Source organism: Scylla paramamosain, chromosome 30, assembly GCF_035594125.1.
Source record: "Scylla paramamosain isolate STU-SP2022 chromosome 30, ASM3559412v1, whole genome shotgun sequence".
In the NCBI taxonomy this organism is placed as follows: Eukaryota; Metazoa; Arthropoda; class Malacostraca; order Decapoda; family Portunidae; genus Scylla; species Scylla paramamosain.
In genome coordinates, this window is record NC_087180.1 from 2,361,363 (window position 1) to 2,380,069 (window position 18,707).

Consider the following 18,707-nt stretch of genomic DNA (forward strand, 5'->3'; position numbering starts at 1 on the left):
TAATTCTCATTTTAATAATAAAAATACACACAGTGGTGACATTGCTATTTTTACAAGTAATAGTTTTAAGGTCCGAGCTCTAGACGATTTATTGTTGCAACTGCCACACAAAGAATCTCTGTATTTAGAAATGACCCGCCCACGTCATTTCATCGTAGGCATGAACTATACACCCCAAATAGTATCGCTGAAAATTTTTTTTGTATCTAATCAGAATGTCAGATTTGTTGTTTCCGGCTCCAGAACACCTATTTACATGAAGGGAAGCTTCAGTATTAGCCTTTTGAATTATAATGAAAAAGCGCACAGGATTTGGTGAATATATTCCAGTTTTTCATTTTTCTGTACTATTAATAAGCCAATACGAGTCACTAAAAATTCAGCAACAATCACAGAACACTTATGGACGAACAACATCGATAATTACTTAATTAGCGGAGTAATTTACATCAGGGACCACTTCCCCATCTTAAGCTCTTTTCTGTGGTAGCTAATAGTAGAGACAACTCTAACTTGGTGACAGTAACAAAAAGAGGATTTACTACCGCTAATATAATTGCCTTTAGACTTGCATTAACAGATTTTAATTGGGATACTAATGCAGAAAATTACTCAGCAAAATTTAGCGATGCTTATAGTAAACATTTTCCTTTCATGATGACAAAACAAAAAGTGAAACATCTACACAAGCCTTACATAACACGTCATTAAAAAAGCTTATTAAGCAGCGCAATAAACTTTAAAAAAAATTATAAAAAAAATTATATATATATATATATATATATATATATATATATATATATATATATATATATATATATATATATATATATATATATATATATATATATATATATATATATATATATATATACTCGTATATATATATGCGAAATGGCCCTTGACATACGGAACACTCTTCAAGTCCTTAAGGAATAGAGTAACGTCAATAATAAAGGAAGCTAAGGAAAACTATTATCAAACTAAATTAATAGAAAACGAGGGAGATACGGAAAAAAAAAAATCGGCAATAAGTAACTTACTCGGAAAATCTAAACCTAAATTGCTTTCAGCTCTCCATTTTAACGGCAGTGTTGTCACTTGTAATTACGCCACAGCATAACATTTTAACGAATTCTTCAACATAAGTAGTGCATTAGCCAGCAATTTTCAAGATTCTCAAGCTCCCTTTAACAGTTACATGCCTGAACCAGTCGACTTCTATCGAAAACCTACTACATTAAATGAAGTTACGCCAGTAATTAAAGACATTGAAAGCAGCTCTCCAGGCCACAATGATATCAGTATAATGGTAATAAAAGGTTGTAATTACTTAATTCCTCCATTCTTGGTCTTTATTATAAACAAATCTTTTGATGAAGGTTCCTTTCTTGACCACTTGAAAATTGCCCGCATTGTTCCAGTATTTAAGAAATGTAATTTGATTAATGGCCAAATAAATGTAGCTTATTGAACCTAGCTGCATTACCATCATTTGTAAGTGATCAAATATAATTTGATTAATGGCCAAATAAATATAATCTCTCTCTCTCTCTCTCTCTCTCTCTCTCTCTCTCTCTCTCTCTCTCTCTCTCTCTCTCTCTCTCTCTCATGGGATAGTTCCTAATTCCAACAGTTCGTCGAAAACGGATAAATATCTCGACTTTATAAGAGGGTTCGTGTCCAATGTCTTCATGGAATTCTCTCTCGCCTCCAGCAGGATTTCATTTAGGTCCTCGGAGTCTTTGGTTGAATCCACAGGTTTCTCGGTCTCAAAGAGCACTAAGGGCACGAAAATCATGGCCAGTATTGAGCCGACGGTGTTCCTGTCCCTGAAATCCTTAAGGAGCTGCGCCGGCGTGAATGGCACTGTCTGGCCACCACCTTCCATGATGTTGCTGAAAGTTCTGTGATAGGAACCCAGGAAGTGTTCTATATTAGGTTTCCTGACGTCCCCGGTCATGCTGGAAAACAGGAGGTAGTTGAGATCAGTGGCCGGAGGGGCGTGGTGCGAGAGCTGCAAGTCAACCAGCATTACGTCTTCGGGATGTCCGGCCTCGCTGTACCTGCGGAAGGAAACAAGTATGCATGTCACCACCCACATTCTCAACCCAGCTTCTATTGCCCTCCCTCTTGACTTTGTGAAAGTTGTAGCGCGGGTTTCATATCGAGTAATAACTCTCCCACTCCCTGGCTCCTGTTCCTCCTCCCTATTCTCTCTCTCTCTCTCTCTCTCTCTCTCTCTCTCTCTCTCTCTCTCTCTCTCTCTCTCTCTCTCTCTCTCTCACCAAGCACAGCGGCAGCAGATTGTAGCTTTCCTGAATTCGAAGCTACAATAACCTTTAACTTTTATTACGAGCGGAGCGAAGTTTTCTTTGGAGGTTGTGGTTTCATTTTGAGCGGTCTGGTCCGGCCCGGCCCCGCCATTACGCTATGCAAACGCTAATATCTCCCGAACTCTTCGGCAGATTTTAACGGAAATAGCAGCATATGATAGCACGGCTCTGTCAATTTTATATGATTAGGCTTACATCTCTTCTATTATGTGAGGTCAATGGATAACTTAAAAAGTAGAAGGATGTCGAAAATAGGATTTCGTCAGTTTTCTTAATTTTTTACCAAATTTATTTTTTGTCTCGACAAAAGTGGGCACGTACAAGTAAACGGAAATTGAAATATCTTATCCAACGGTATATAGCAAAATCATTTGCCTCTCGCAAAGTTTTGAACTAGTGATTTGAATATTAGTCACGTTCTCGATGTGCGTGGTGCTTCAATTGTTGCATTACTCTGGCTAAGCGTATAGCAACTGGCAATGCGGCATGAGGTTCCTACTGACAGAAACAGTGTCTTTGCCGAACGAATGAAGTTTATATCTTGATGTGTACTTCGCCCATTCAGTGTGATTCTATAGGACGTCGCCTCCACCCAAACATTCCAAGGGAATGTCTGCGACATCGCGAATGTCTGTTCGCTGCCGCAGTCCCGCGGGGTTGACGTGTAGGATTGGAAGCAAGAACGCTCCTGCCACACAAACCTGTGCCCCAGTGTCCCCCGTCGTGGTCGTGGTAGTCCCATCCGTGTCGAGGCTCACCGACACTACCACTGTGAGTTGTTGAGAGATGCGAGTCCCAGCTATCACGACAGCGCTAGACACGCCACTTGAAGGTGTCGATTTGTCACTTTGGTGGCGTGTATTCCTACATATTTTCTGAAAGTGGCCGACTTTTTGGGAATTAAGGCACTTGGCGTATTTAGCCGGACAAGAAGCTTTACCACCTCCACGCTAGCCTCCACAGAACCAGCATGATTTCGTGCAGCCGTGACTCACTGAGGCGGCGACAGTGGTGTACTCGTCGGCGGTACTGCCGGCCGCTAGAAGAACACCCGTCTTGACACGCTGCTTCGTAGGTACAGCACGAAACGCAGTGCATCAACACTTTTTATTGTGTCACATGACTGGTAGACGTGCCTTTTCAATGACTCGTCATTCAAGCCAATCATCAATTTCCTTTTTAACATATACTGTGATAAGCCGAGCTCACATTGGGGACACTCGAATGCACAATCAGCGGCCTTCTGTGCACACCTAACGAAATAAGCACTCACTGACTCGTCGGGGACTTGCACCACTTTAAAAAAAAATTCTGCCCACTGCACTGCCTGATTAACTGAACGGAGCACAATTTTAGTGATGGTATCTAAAGCAGCGTCCTGCGGCAAAAAATTCTGCCCACTGCACTGCCTGATTAACTGAACGGAGCACAATTTTAGTGATGGTATCTAAAGCAGCGTCCTGCGGCATGTTACACCACACATCAAAAGCATACCTTGAGTCTAGTGCCCGCTGCAGGGCTAGTGAGCAGTATAGCCGAATGTGGGGAACGACATCCTGGGCGGGGAACTTCCACAATCGTAGCCAACATTCCAGATATTTTCCACGACCTAAAGACGGCAGATTACATCTCTAACTCGCACTTTCTTGGTACGGTCGGGGCCGGGGTCCGCTGGGTGGCTGCTCCAGTGTTACCTGGCATCCTGAGTGCCGCCAGGTCAGCTTGAAGTGACTGTATGGCATCCTGCTGGGCCTACAGTGCAGCCTGACCCTGGCTAAGGACTGGCATGAGGGCCTGGGGCACGCCTTGCGATGCCCGGTTAATTTTTGTGGGTGTGGCGTCGTGGTCCCCGCGTGTGGAAGACAGCGTCCTCCTCGTGGGTGTCATACCATATCTGGGACTGTTGCGCGATGCCATTGTTGAGTTGCCTAGGGCGACTTTATTGCCCCATGTAGGGTTCCTTGCAGGCTGTGGCCACCGATTGAGCGAGCCCAAGGGCAGAGAAACACAAGAGATGGCGTGGTGCGTTCTTTACTCTGGCTAAGCGTAGAGAAACTGGTTATGCGGCGTGAGCTTCACGCCTTATAGCCAGAGAGGTTCCTACTGTCGTCCAAGGGAAAACGTATCATACATATCCAACAATCCTTCATTAAAAAGTCAAAGAGTAACTTGCTGCAAAGTTGAAGGGTATCGAAAGCGGGATTTCTCAAAAACTACTCGACCAATTTTAAATGGAATCTTTAAAAGGTGTCATGTTATAATTTTAGTTGACTAAGAAGTAGCTCTGCGCATTCGCAGTCAAAATTCCAATTTTCAACTAATTAACTGATCAAATTGGAGAATAGGAGAAATATAAGTTTTTTATAACGAAAAAGTCAAATTTGTAACTACTGCGCATGCGCAAAATATAGTATAAAACTTTTTTTGTAAAGTGACCGTCAATTTTCTGCAATTTTCACCCACTTCCTTTTTTTCAACGAAAGCAGATACATATCACTGAACACAATGAAATTTTCTATCCAACGGTATATAACACAACCATAAGGATCTCACAGAGTTTTGAGCCAGAGTGATTTGAATACTAGACAAGTGCGCGATGAGCGCTTATTTTTTTTTTTTTAAGTAGGAAGGGCACCGACCAAGGGAAACAAAAAAAAAAAAAAACGGCCTACTGAGATGCCGGTCCCCGAATAGGGTCCAAAGCAGTAGTAAAAAACTGAAGGGTAAGTCTCTTGAGACTTCCCTCTTGAAGGAGTTCAAATCATAGGAAAGTGGAAATACAGAAGTATGCAGGGAGTTCCAGAGTTTACCAAAGAAGGGGATGATTGATTGAGAATACTAATTAACTCTTGCATTAGAGAGCTGGACTGAATAGGGATGAGAGAAGGCGCGGGAGGAGGGGAAACATGCAGGTAGTAAGATCAGGAGAGCAGTTGGCATGAAAATAGTGATATATCAAGCGATGCAACATTGGGGCGATGAGAAAGAGACAGTTAAAGGAGAGGAGTTGAAACGAAAGGCTTTTGATTCCACTGTCTAGAAGAGCGGTATGAGTGGAATCCCCCCCCAAAAAAAATATGTTAAGGGTACTCCATACATAGGCGGATAAGGCTCCTGTATAGAGTTAGCAGCTAGAAGGGTGAGAAAAACTGGCGGAGACGTCTCAGAACACCCAACTTCATAGGAGCTGTTTTAGTAGAGATGAGAAGGGTGAGAAAAACTGGCGGAGACGTCTCAGAACCCTTAAATTCATAGGAGCTGTTCTAGCTAGAGATGAGAAGTGAAGTTTCCAATTTAGATTACACTAACAAAATTTTACTTTTGTCTTGTCCTTAGCCCGAAACCATAATTTCCTAGTTATTTCCATTTAAATAAACAAAAGAAAAAAGTTATTTTGATCTTACAGTTTTGCCTTTGTGCTTTTAAGGTTAGAACAATTAATTTACATTTTTATCTTATTTCATTATGTACGAGTATGGTTGGTTTTCATGTCGGGTAAAGACCTTTGCAAAATCTCAATTGCTTATCTAATTGCTAAAATGTCAATTGCTTATCTAATTGCTTCTGAAATATTGGAAATAAGTTAAGGGAATGAAAAAAAGAATATAAAGTCTTCTAAAGATTTGTAATTTTAATAAGATCATTCTTGAACCGACCAGATCTAGCAAGAAATTTCTCGCATTAAGAAGAATTTGGCTACATTTCAGAAATCTGAAATCTTTCAGAATGTTCTACCAGACACTTTTAGAAGTTTGTAGAACATTTTAGAAATGAAAATTCTTTTCAATGTAAACATTTCCAAAATATTCTAGAGCTTTCTAGAATACAGCAGAAATATGTAGAGGTATTAAGAATTTTCTAGGATCTACGAAAATTTTCTAGAATGATACAGAAAATTTTCTAGAATGATACAGAATATTCTAACGTAGGTTCAAGAATATTCTAAAAAGATTCAAGAATATTCTAAAAAGATTGAGAACATTCTGGAACACATTCCAGAAACACTAAGAATATTCTAGAGTACTGCTTGACAATATAAAAGTAGGGGCTTGCAGGCCACCAATCAGTTCTGCTTTAGCTGCCTGAGAAGACTTATCACAAGAGGTGAAATGGCATCAAGAGGCTGCAGTCATTCTCCAGATGCATTCTGCTACATATGTGTTCAATTCATCAAGACAAGAGTAAATAAGTTCTCTGTGACAGCATCTGGAAAAAGATGTGAAGCTTACAAAGGATGTTTTGCCGTGCCAGTTGGGGACCAAGACAAGACCTGGCCACCTCGTTTTGCTTGTGAGCATTGTAAGAGAACACTAGAAGGTAAAATTGCTGTTAGTTTTTCAATAGTAAAATCCAATTAAGAATTAAGATTAAAAATAAAATAAGTTTAAGAAACTCGTACTGTTATTCTTTTACAGGATGGTATAGAGGGGAAAACAGAGCCATGTAATCTGCTGTTCCTAGAATATGGCATGAACTTACTGATCACTTAACTGACTGCTCTTAATACATGGTGGATCCTTCCAAACGCCGATCTGGGGAAAATGCACCTGCTGTTTTCTATCCAGACATTCCATCTTCCATTGCACCAGTACCGCAGTGCTGATCTTCCTGTACCAGATCCTCCAGAAAGAAGTTAACTATAAGAAGAAAGCAGCAAGTCAGAAGATGAGCTAAACAGAGAGGAAGATTGTGGCATCACAGATACAGAGGAATCCTTACTACCCAAACCAAAGAGACCTCAATGACCTCATCATAGATCTTGGTTTGACAAAGTCAAATGGTTAGCTTTTGATTTTAAAGCTGAAGGAATCGGATTTACTTGATGACAGTGTGCAAGTGACCAACCAAAGAAAACGTCACAGACATATCTCCAGCTTCTTTACAAAGGAGGACAGGAGCTTCTTTACAAAGGAGGACAGGCTATGCTACTGCAATGATATATCAGTCTTGTTTGATACGATTGGAATTGCTTGCAATGCAGATGAATGGAGGCTCTTCATTGACAGCTCCTCTAAAAGCTTGAAAGCTGTATTTATGCACAATGGAAACCAGTATCCATCTCTTCCTCTTGCTCACTCTGTGCATCTTACGAAGTACAGCAGCTTCTCCTAGACACTTTGAACTACAATAAATATGGCTAGGAAGTTACTGGAGACTTTAAGTTGGTGGCTTTCTTGATGGGACTGCAAGGTTTCACCAAGAATCCCTGTTTTCTTTGGCTTTGTGACAGTAGAGACAGAGCAGCACATTACCAGAGAAAGGATAGACATTACTGTAGGAGCACACAATATCAAGCATGAGCCATTGGTGAATCTTCAAAAGGTTTTGTTTCCTCCACTACGCATCAAACTGGGTCTCATGAAACAGTTTGTTAAAGCTCTTGACAAGGAGTCTGCTGCCTTCAGATATCTTCAAGACCTCTTTCCTAAGCTTTCAGAGGCAAAGGTTGAAAGCTGGTATCTTCATTGGACCACAAGTAAGAATTTCTACAGAAGCTCACAGAAAAGGAGAAAAAAGCTTGGGAGTGTTTCATTGCTGTATTACAGGGCTTTCTTCGAAACAGCAAGGCTGATAACTATATGGTACTGTTTGAAACTTTAGTAAAAAAGCTATGGTGAGATGGGTTGCAGAATGTCCTTGAAGATCCATATCCTAGATGCTCACCTCTACAGCTTATGGGGAATATGGGAGCATTATCAGGAGATATCAGGGATCCTTCAATGAAAACATGATGCGAGACTAGATTTGGGGACTCGTATGTGAAAATAATTTGTTGTATTCACACAAATCAAGAAAAGACTTAATTTTTAATCCTAAAAATTAGTTTCATAAGGTTTAAAATAATTTTGTCATCTGAATTTTTTTGTTTAAAAATTATGAAAATTGTGAAATTTAGCCATTTTAAGTAAAAAAAAAAAGCCACAACAATAAAATTTGACAGGAATGATGGACATTTTCTATTGATTGCAATGAAAAGAGTTGGAAAATAACACTTGCTTGTCACAGACAAAAATAGTGTTACATAGTATTATATGTAAAGGACAGACCAAACATGTTCACTGTAGAAGAGAGGAACAGTTGTCTCGTTTGTGTTTTTGAGGTACTGAACGATACTAAGTTTGCCCTGCCCCAATAAGAAATTTTAGAGAGATCAGAAGTCAGGTCTTCTGTAGCTTCCCTGCGTGAAGGGTTAGACGTCTACGAAAAGACCTGGAAAAGTGCAGGTGGTATCATCAGCGCAGGAGTGGATAGGACAAGAATTTTGGTTTAGAAGATCATTGATGAATAATAGGAAGAGAGTGGGCAATAGGACAGAATCCTGAGGAACACCACTGTTAATAGATTTTAGAGAAGAACAATGACTGTCTACCACAGCAAAATTAGGACGGTCAGAAAGGAAACTTGAGATAAAGTTACAGAGAGAAGGGTAGAAACTGTAAGAGGGTAGTTTGGAAATCAAAGCTTTGTGCCAGACTGTATCGAAAGCTCTTGATATCTCTAAGGCAACAGCAGAAGTTTTAGCAAAATTTCTAAAAGAGGATGACCAAGACGCAGTAAGGAGAGCCAGAAGATCGCCAGTAGAGCGATCTTGATGGAACCCATATTGGCGATCAGAAAGAAGGTTGTGAAGTGTTAGATGTTTAACAATCTTCCTGTTGAGGATAGGTTAAACTTTACACAGGCAGGAAATTAAGCAATAAGACGGTAGTTTGAAGGATCAGAACGGTTACCCTTTTTAGGAACAGAGTGAATGTAGGCAAATCCAGCAAGGTAGACATAGGTGAAAGAGTTTACTACGCAAGGTGCAAGCACGGAGCCGCATTTTCGGAGAACTATAAGAGGGTCCCCATCAGGTCTATTAGCCTTCCGAGGGTTTAGACCAGCGAGTACATGGAAAACATGCCTGAAATTGCTGCCAACTTTTCAATTAATGAACTGATAAAGCTATTTTTTTTTTAGGTAATAACATTAATACAAGTTGTATCGAAAAAAAAAAAACGTCAAATTTGCAACACTATTGCGCATGCGCAAAATGCATAATAAAACTTTTTTTATAAACTGAACGTCAGTTTTGTGCAATTTTCACCAAATATTTTTTGTCTCAACAAAGTGGACACTTACCACTGAACGCAGAATGAAATTTCCTATCCAACGATATACAGCACAATCATTTGGTTCTGGCAAAGTTTTGAGCTTGAGTGATTTGAATATTAGGTAAATGCATGATGTGCAGGGTGCTTCCACTTGCATTACTGACAGCTTTGCTCATCAGTTGCCTTCCAGGCGTTTTACTACTAATTAAAATGTCACTGATGTGATGATGATTACTGATACGATAACACCTTCATATGAAAGTCGCGCTCTGACACTTTTAAGATGCATTTTGGCGAAATTCGTGAAACTACTGTCAATGAGATGAAAAAAAGCCTCAATCCAAATTGTTGGTGATAAATTGAATCCATCGCACATAAGATACCTGACGATATCTTAGGAGCGGCTATAACTCTCCTTCTCCCTAAGCAATAAGATAGAGAAGTCGAGGAGATATAGTAGGGAAGAGGAGAGTTATGGTTTAAAATGAAGCACAGACTACGACGTCCACCAGGCAGGAGTAGGCTGCAGGCTGGCTCTAAATTGTATCTCGTGACTGAACGCCGAGGTGCAAATGTTGTAAATTTCCACTTAAGTGTTTTGTGATGCAAATAGATTACACCGTCAAAGCGTAACTGTGATGCAGAATGGCTGCAACTCACCTGAAGAGTAGGTTGTTGTTCCAGCAGTCCCCGTGACACACCACCTTGGGCTCGCCGCACTCCATCTGCTCATAAAATATATCCACTAGCTTAGGGATGATGGTTTCTATCCAGGCAGTCACCCTCTCGTATCCTCCCACTTTGTTCATAATGTTCTGGGCAACTATTGCACTGTTTCTTGTAGAAGTCAGCATGGAATTATAATTACGCATCAAATATGACAAGCCTTTCTTCATATAGGGGAGCTGTTCCCCAAGGTCTCCGCCAGGAGTCTTGCTCTGCAGCAGGAGGGAGGCGGCGTGGAGTCTGGCCAGCTCCTGGACCACCAGGGTGGTGTGAGCCTTGTCCAGCCCACGCTTACGGTCAGTCATCTTGTAGCCTTTAGTTCGCAGGTCTTCCAGGATTATTATTTCCTTTCCTTTCTCCAGACTAGCATGGAAACATTTCGGAATGTTGATCTCTCTGCGGCCAATTCCCTTTAAAACAGAATTGATCTGTGGCGCAAGTTCGAGGTAGAACTTCGATTCTTTTTCAAAGACTAAATCAAGAAAACTCTCGCCGCCGAACATCTTGCCCGAGTTGATTTTCACCACGTACACCACCTCGGAGCTTCGGCCGTCCAGCACGTACTGAACCTCCACGCTGGTCACCAAGCACAGGTAATTATCACCCCTTTTGGTGAAATCTACCACCTTCCAGGAAATTATGTTCGCAGCAGCGCCCTTGTCTGCGGTGAGCGCCATTCGCACGTGGTCTTCTCTCACCAAATTGTATAACGCCACTGACGCTGTGGACGGAGTGGCACCATTCTCCCTGGGTTCTGTAGAACAAAGAAGGTCTTATTCAGACATTGCATAAGTAGGTCTGAAAGAAGCAAATGATAAGATCAAATACCAGACAATCGATTCTATTCTAATTAACGGAATTGCACTTTAGTATTACAATAGCTAATCTTACATCACCTTTCTTATCCATTAGGGCGTGTGGGAAATGAAATTTTCACCATGTTGTAGCCCTGTTATACGTTTTGCGGGAAAATGCGATTCTATGGTGAGGGTTTATCTTTCTGGCTCACGTTTTCATATCTGCGTGTGAGGAGGTAATGGTCGTCTTTCATAAATACTCCCTGGTCAGACCGCTCTTCTGGTATCGACCCAACTCAACTTTTTCTTCATTAACTTCTGCAACATTAGCGGTCTAATTTTCGCGATCTAATTTTCAATCTGTAGGACACCACCTCTTCTCTATTAAACCTCATCTTCTTTTCATCACCAAACACAGGTGTCTGAGGCAAATGACACTAACCCCTTTCCTGTTCTCCCCTACTTTCCCTATACTCATTTTCAATCCAAAGCTGGATGTTGCGTGTATGTGCGCAACGACTTAACCTGCTCTCGAGGCCACACTCTTGAATCTTTCGAGTTTTCCACCATCTGGTTGCGACTACAGAGTCACTCTGAAACTAAATTTATCTGTGTTGTATACCTCTCACCTAACTCCTTTGACTATAAGAAATCCTTGACTACTTAACTTCCGAAGTGGAGCACATTCTGACCCTTCCCTTTTGCAGAGATCTTCATTCTTGGAGACTTCAGTGTTCACCACCTGCTTTGGCTTTCCTCTCCCTTCAATGACCATCCTGGCGAACTAGCCTCCAACTTTGCTATCCTCCATAACCTGGAACAATTGGTGCAACACCCTACACGTATTCCTGACCGTCTTGGAGATACGCCCAACATTCTTGACCTTTTCCTAACCTCTTATAATTTTGCTTATGCTGTTACTCTCTCTTCTCCTTCAAGAGGGAGGTTCCAAGACACTTACCCTTCAATTTTTGACTACCGCTTCGGACCCTATTCGGGGACCTGCATGTCAATGGGCTTTTTTTTATTGGATTTTTGTTGTCCCTCCTACATAAATAAAAAAAAAAAAAAGAAAAAAAAGAAAAGTGAGGAATGTACGCCTCCATGCCAGACACTATCACCTCTGTTATCCGCTCAGCTCACAGAGACGAGTTTCTGACAGGGAAGAAGTAATCATTCCAAAGAAAATCAGAATAATACCTCATCAGGTCTATCCAGAAGAAAAACGCCAGAGGCACCTCCGCTTTGGGGAATCCTGAGGAGGGATTGAAAGGATAGGACAAGATACAGATATGAGGTTGTGATCGGAGGACCTCAAAGGAGAAGATAGAGTGACAACACAAGCCAGAGGTTTAGAGATTAGGAAAAGATCAAGAATGTTAGGCGTATCTCAAAAACGGTCAAGAATATGAGTAGGGTGTTGCACCAGTTGCTCTAGGCATGATAGTAAAGTTAAAGGTTAGTCCACCAGGATGATCAGTGAAGGGAAAGGATAGCCAAAGCTGGTGGTAAACATTGAAGTCTCCAAGAATGGAGATCTCTGCAAAAAGAGTTAGAATGTGCTCCATTTTGGAGGTTAAGTAGTCAAAGAATTTCTTTATAGTCAGAGGAGTTAGATGAGAGGTATACAGTACAGATAAATTTAGTTTGAGAGTAACTTTGCAGTCATAGCTAGATGGTGGAAAATTCGTTAGATTCAAGAGTATGGGCACACAGACGCAACATCCAGCTTTGGACTGAAAATCAGGATAGAGAAAGTAGGAGGGACCGGAAAAGGAGCTAATGTCAGTTGCCTTAGACATCTGTGTTTCATTGAGGAAAAGATGAGGTTTAGTAGAGAAGAGGTGGTGGTCTACATATTTAAAATTAGATCTAAGACCGCGAATGTTTCAGAAGTTAATAAAGTAAGAGTGGTGTTAAGACATTTAGGGTCGATACCAGAAGAACAGTCCGACCTGGGAACATTTGTGGTCCCCTCACCAGATGAGGACTCCGCGGCTGATGTAGGTGTCACCATATTAATTTTGAGTGAAGGGTGTGTATGTGTGTAATTAGGTGCATGTAGCTTTGTGTGAAGGAAGAAAGTTGTCTTTAGAGGGCAGGCTGTGACTGTTCTCTTGTGTTGTGAGACAAAGGAAAACTTTCAGGGAGGTCACAGCTGGGTTAATGATAAGATAAATGATAATGGATCTCTGGTCTAGTCCAGTGCTTCAAACCTCACTGGGAGTAATTATCGTTTCGGCAGGTGTTTACTGCCTTCTCCTAATACTGAATCTCAACTGTGGAAAAAGTATGAATAGAGCAGTTGTCGTTAAGCTATCACCATGAGGCGTCTTCGCCAATTCTTCTCTTTCTGCTAACTCTATACAAGGGCATTAGTCGACTTCCTTACATGTGCGGGATAAACTCACACAGCCTTGCTAAAATTAATACAATTAAAAGCTCTCATCAGTTCCATTCCTTTAATTGTTAGCATACTGTTATATATATCTTCCTCTTCGGCCCAATGGTGCACGTCTTTCTGAGTTGCATTGTTGTTTCGTGGTTATTGCTCATGTGAACTTTCGAAATCCATGCCTCACATGCTGTGGCATCACTGCACAAAATATTTTAACCAGTCTCATACTTACTCTGTCTACCTACCTGGTTAATGAAAGAATTAACGAGTATATTCACTATTTTATTTTTATTCATTTCACTGGTGAACCCTGGAACTTTCAATTATTTTTTTTTCCTATGACTTGAACAATCTCAGAGTTTATGAGCTTACGAAAGTTGTTTATTGGATTAAAAGTAATAAATTAACACTAAATATTTCTAAAATTCATTTTATGGTATCATCTTTAATGACGCAAACACCAAACACAAATGTCTACATTGATGACTTTTTCACTCCAGTAAGATGAAGTCTGCAAATTCCTAGATTATCATTGACAGTAATCTAAAATTTAAAGAACATGTAAATTAAGTAATTATTAAACTCAGTAAATTCACGGGTATATTATACGAGGTAAGAAATAAAAAAAAAACATCACAACTGATATTTATATTATATTTACCTATCATCAGCATATCCACACTTTTTATATGGTTCAGTTATATAGGGGAGATCCTTTAATATTCAACTTGAGAATCTTCTTATTGCCCAGAAGAAACTATTACGAGTCATGTCTTGCAGTCATCACTATGCTCACACTGACCCTCTGTTGAAGGACTACAACTTGCTGAAACTCGGCGATATTATTGATCTCCAAACAAATATGTGCATAAATCATTACATATAAACTTCAACTTTATTCGTAATCCTCAAACCCACTGACAAAACTGTCTTGAAGTACCACTACGCAGAACATCTCATGCTCAGCAATATTTAATATATAGGGGTGAAAGGTAATGTAACCAGTTGCTTGAAAATATCAGAAATAGCAATTCAATCAATATTTACAAGAAAAAGAAAAAAAAAAAACTAAAATGTTGTTCAGTAATTACTGAGGATTTCACTATTATTATTAGCATTGTTATCGTTAGAATTATTATTTATTACTATTATTTATTATCATTGTCCATGTACGTACCATTGACATAATACTTGTAACAATCTCGTCTTTGCATCTATATTAATTCCTTTCATTACGTATCTGATCTTTGGACCTTTTTAAATCTCTACTGATCGCTCCGAGTAACTAGCTACGCAGTAACTAGGCTATGCACGCAGGCACACGCACGCGCGCACGCAGGCGCACGCACACACGCAGGTGCGCACGCACACAGACGCACGCACGCACACAGATGCGCGCACGCACGCACGCACACACACACACACACACACACACACTTCTGAATCATCCACGTCTCAGAAACATGCTGCCGCCTGACGCGCCTCGCCCTACCCATGCCACCAGACACCACAATAAGATAACGCCCCTAAAGGCGCCACGTACGGACCGGTACAGACTCAGTGCGATTCCCACCATGGTGCGAGCCATCAATCAATAGTCTCTTCTATATTTGACTTACCTTTAGGATTAATGTCAAGTATTTCCCCACCCCCAATGTACATTTTCAGTTTGTTGACTGCCTAAAGAATAAACCGTTTATTATTATTATTATTTATATACATACACAAATATACATATACGTACTGAACATATACGTATATTTGTGTATGTGTATACATACACAAATATACATGCACGTGTGCTGTACATATATTTATATTTATGTATGTACTCGTATATATGTGTGTGTGTGTGTGTGTGTGTGTGTGTGTGTGTGCATACACGTACACACACACAATGCACACGTACACATATACACACATACAAATACAAACATATGTAAATACAAAAAAGACAGCATAGCTAGTTATTCAGAGCGATCAGTTGAGATATAAACAGGACCAAAGATCAGATACGTATATGTATATTTGTATATGTATATACGATTGTGTGTGTGTGTGTGTGTGTGTGTGTGTGTGTGTATTTGTGTGTGTGTATGTAGGTGTCTATATTTATATGTATATTTTTTTTGTGCGCGCGCGCATAATATATGTACACCTGAGTTCTTTACCTCCAGTAACTGTGGAGAAATTTACAATTCTAATTTTCATGTTTGATATATCCAGTACTTCGGTATCTGTATAATGATGATACTTTGGCCTAACATCTGACCTCATCGGCATGGTTATATTGTTTCCAGGTCTGTACAAGAGCTTCGGCTCAAGTCGAACCTGTATTGTACATTGTATGTAAAAATTACACGCAGTGTTACTGTGTATGTAATAGGCCAATAAATGTATCAGTGTCTCTCTCTCTCTCTCTCTCTCTCTCTCTCTCTCTCTCTCTCTCTCTCTCTCTCTCTCTCTCTCATACGTGGGCACATGTAAACGTGTGACCGAAAACGGAAGAACACACCAACACAAACTTTCAGTACATTCTTATTCACGCTGCAAGCAAGCAAGCAAGCAAGCACCAGCACCTCCCAGATCGTCTCGTGCAAGTCACCTACCCTTGTCTGCCATGCTGGGTGCTGGTTGGTGCAATCCGGATAGAAACCTGCGGTGTACTGCGACTAGCAACTGGGCTGCTCTCGTTTCTGTGAAGGAATATATAGGAAGGATGCAGTGGTGCGGTGCGGTGCTGCCACCTGTCGACGACAAATACATTCGAAGAAAAAGTTTTCAGGAGTATCTCAGATAATTCCCCACCACCTGAACTCCACCCCCCTTTTTTTTCCTCTTTATGAATTTTACAAAGTAAATATATATAACTATTTTTTTTCACTTTATTATGAATTATAAGCTATGCTTAATAACTTATACATGTAGCATCTGCATGAATAATATTAATACAGTAATAATTAATAATAATAATTGATAATAATAATAATAATAATAATAATAATAGTAATAATAATAATAATAATAATAATAATAATATTAATAGTAATAATAATAATAAATAATAATAATAATAATAATAATAATAATGATATTGTTACTTTATTATGACTCTTAATATTTTTAATGTAGAGTTACTTTATTATTACTGTATTGATATTTTTAATGCAGAGTTACTTTATTATTACTGTATTGACATTTTTAATGCAGATATTACAAGTATAAAAGATAATAAACATGGTCTTATTATGAAATATAAAGTAAAATATTTTTTAAATATAGTTATATTTATTAAAAAAAAAAAAGGTGGGGTTCTTCAGGTGGTGGGGAACTAGTAGGAATAATAATAATAATAGCATATATTATTATAGATAATAATAATAATAATAATGACAACAACAACAACAAGAGGAAATAGCAACAACAACAACAAGAGGAAATAAATGGAACCCAAAGAATCTGATCGTTACATTTTAGAGATACTATTAGTGAGATGGAACACATCACATACACTGTTACTAAAACAACAATTAACACCTCCATATAAAAGGTATTCTTTACAGTAATGCCATATAAAAGGTTTTCTGCACAGTAATGGAAGGTTGAAATGGCAGAGCACATGCCCAAAAGCTGCTGTAAATTGCACATTTATAATAAATCATTATTTTTACCATGATAAAAAAAAAACAACAATAATAATAATATAAAACTTTTCACCTTATTGGGTTCATCAAAGATGTGCAATGTTACTGGCAATGCATTTCCTTATTATGTAAGGGAAGCACGAATACAATTATTGAGCATTCCATGTTCTAAGACAAAAAAAAAAAAAAAACTGCTGAAAAACGTATTAGGGCAATTATGACCAAAATTAGGCCCGATAACAAGATTTATGCCATGGTTACACTAGCAACAACTAACTGGTTCTCAATGTCTGGTTAGTGTGAGACAACTTAATGCCCAAGAACCAAAGACAACAGTGTTCATGCCAGCCGCCATCTCCCACATTTGCCCACATTAAGCTCATATGAGCAAGATGTCTTCATGATTTAATTCTTCCTCATTAAAAGAATCCGCATGACTTTAGAGATTGGGAGACCTGGTGTTCATTTGTGGAACATTCTGTAAGAATGACACACATTATTCATTGTATAAAACTTGCATCTTAAACTGTCCCAACAGAAAACTTCCTGTGCTATCTTAATCTCATTCCTCCACAAGGTGTTTACGTTAAATGTCAGTATATATGTATACTAATATATCATTAATTTTCACAGAAATTGAGTAGAATATAAATCATGAGGGTATTCATATAGGGGGATGAGGGAAGAAATCAAATACAGTGGCACTTCGGGTTACGCCCGTCCTGGTATACGCCCAAGCCGACTTACGCCCTTTCCTTGACGCGCAGATTTTGCATCGACATGTGCCCGATAACAAGACTCGTGTCCGCGCTACCAGTGGCACCACAGCTGGACGTACCTCGTGTTGTGCCTTACTTATTTCACTTTTACTGGTTTATTTTGTGATAATTCTACCCTGAAAATCCCTCCTAAGCAAGTGAAAATCGCTAGTGCAAGTGATGGAAAAAAGAAGTGTCATAACCATTGAAAAAAATAAGGAAATCATTTGAAAAATATGAGTGGATTAATTTTGATCTTGATGCTGCAAATGGCTAGGAGAGAGAGAGAGAGAGAGAGAGAGAGAGAGAGAGAGAGAGAGAGAGAGAGAGAGAGAGAGAGAGAGAGAGAGAGAGAGAGAGAGAGGACGGTTCCGAAATTGTACCGCCTTTGCTCAAAGTGAGGAAGTTTTCAAAACCAAGAAAAAGCTAAAGAATGACATGATTAACATAATATAACATTTCGTTCTCTTGTAAACGCTTCAAACTAAACCTTGTCTTTTTTTTTTTTTATGTAAGAAGGACACTGGCCAAGGGCAACAAAAATCAATAAAAAAAATGCCCACTGAAATGCCAGTCGCTTAAAAGGGTCAAGGCAGTGGTCAAAAATTGGTGGATAAGTGTCTCGAAATCTCCCTCTTGAAGGAATTCAAGTCATAGGAAGGTGGAAATACAGAAGCAGGCAGGGAGTTCCAGAGTTTACCAGAGAAAGGGATGAATGATTGAGAATACTGGTTAACTCTTGCGTTAGAGAGGTGGACAGAATAGGGATGAGAAAAAGAAGAAAGTCTTGTGCAGCGAGGCCGCGGAAGGAGGGGAGGCATGCAGTTAGCAAGATCAGAAGAGCAGTTAGCATGAAAAAAGCGGTAGAAGACAGCTAGATATGCAACATTGCGGCGGTGAGAGAGAGGCTGAAGACAGTCAGTTAGAGGAGAGGAGTTGATGAGACGAAAAGCT

The 18,707-nt window shown here is 39.6% G+C and overlaps 1 protein-coding gene across 1 annotated transcript; it reads right to left on the reverse strand.

Annotated features, from left to right (window-relative positions):
• Positions 1 to 1,341: 1,341 nt before the first annotated feature.
• On the reverse strand, positions 1,342 to 16,060 carry LOC135116158 (uncharacterized). The gene is made up of 3 exons (XM_064033410.1): positions 15,961 to 16,060; positions 10,091 to 10,910; positions 1,342 to 2,066 (listed from the first exon to the last, which is right to left on the reverse strand). The coding sequence occupies exons 1-3, from the start codon at positions 15,971 to 15,973 to the stop codon at positions 1,610 to 1,612; spliced, it is 1,290 nt and encodes a 429-aa protein (XP_063889480.1). The 5' UTR covers positions 15,974 to 16,060; the 3' UTR covers positions 1,342 to 1,609.
• Between the last annotated feature and the right edge of the window lie 2,647 nt (positions 16,061 to 18,707).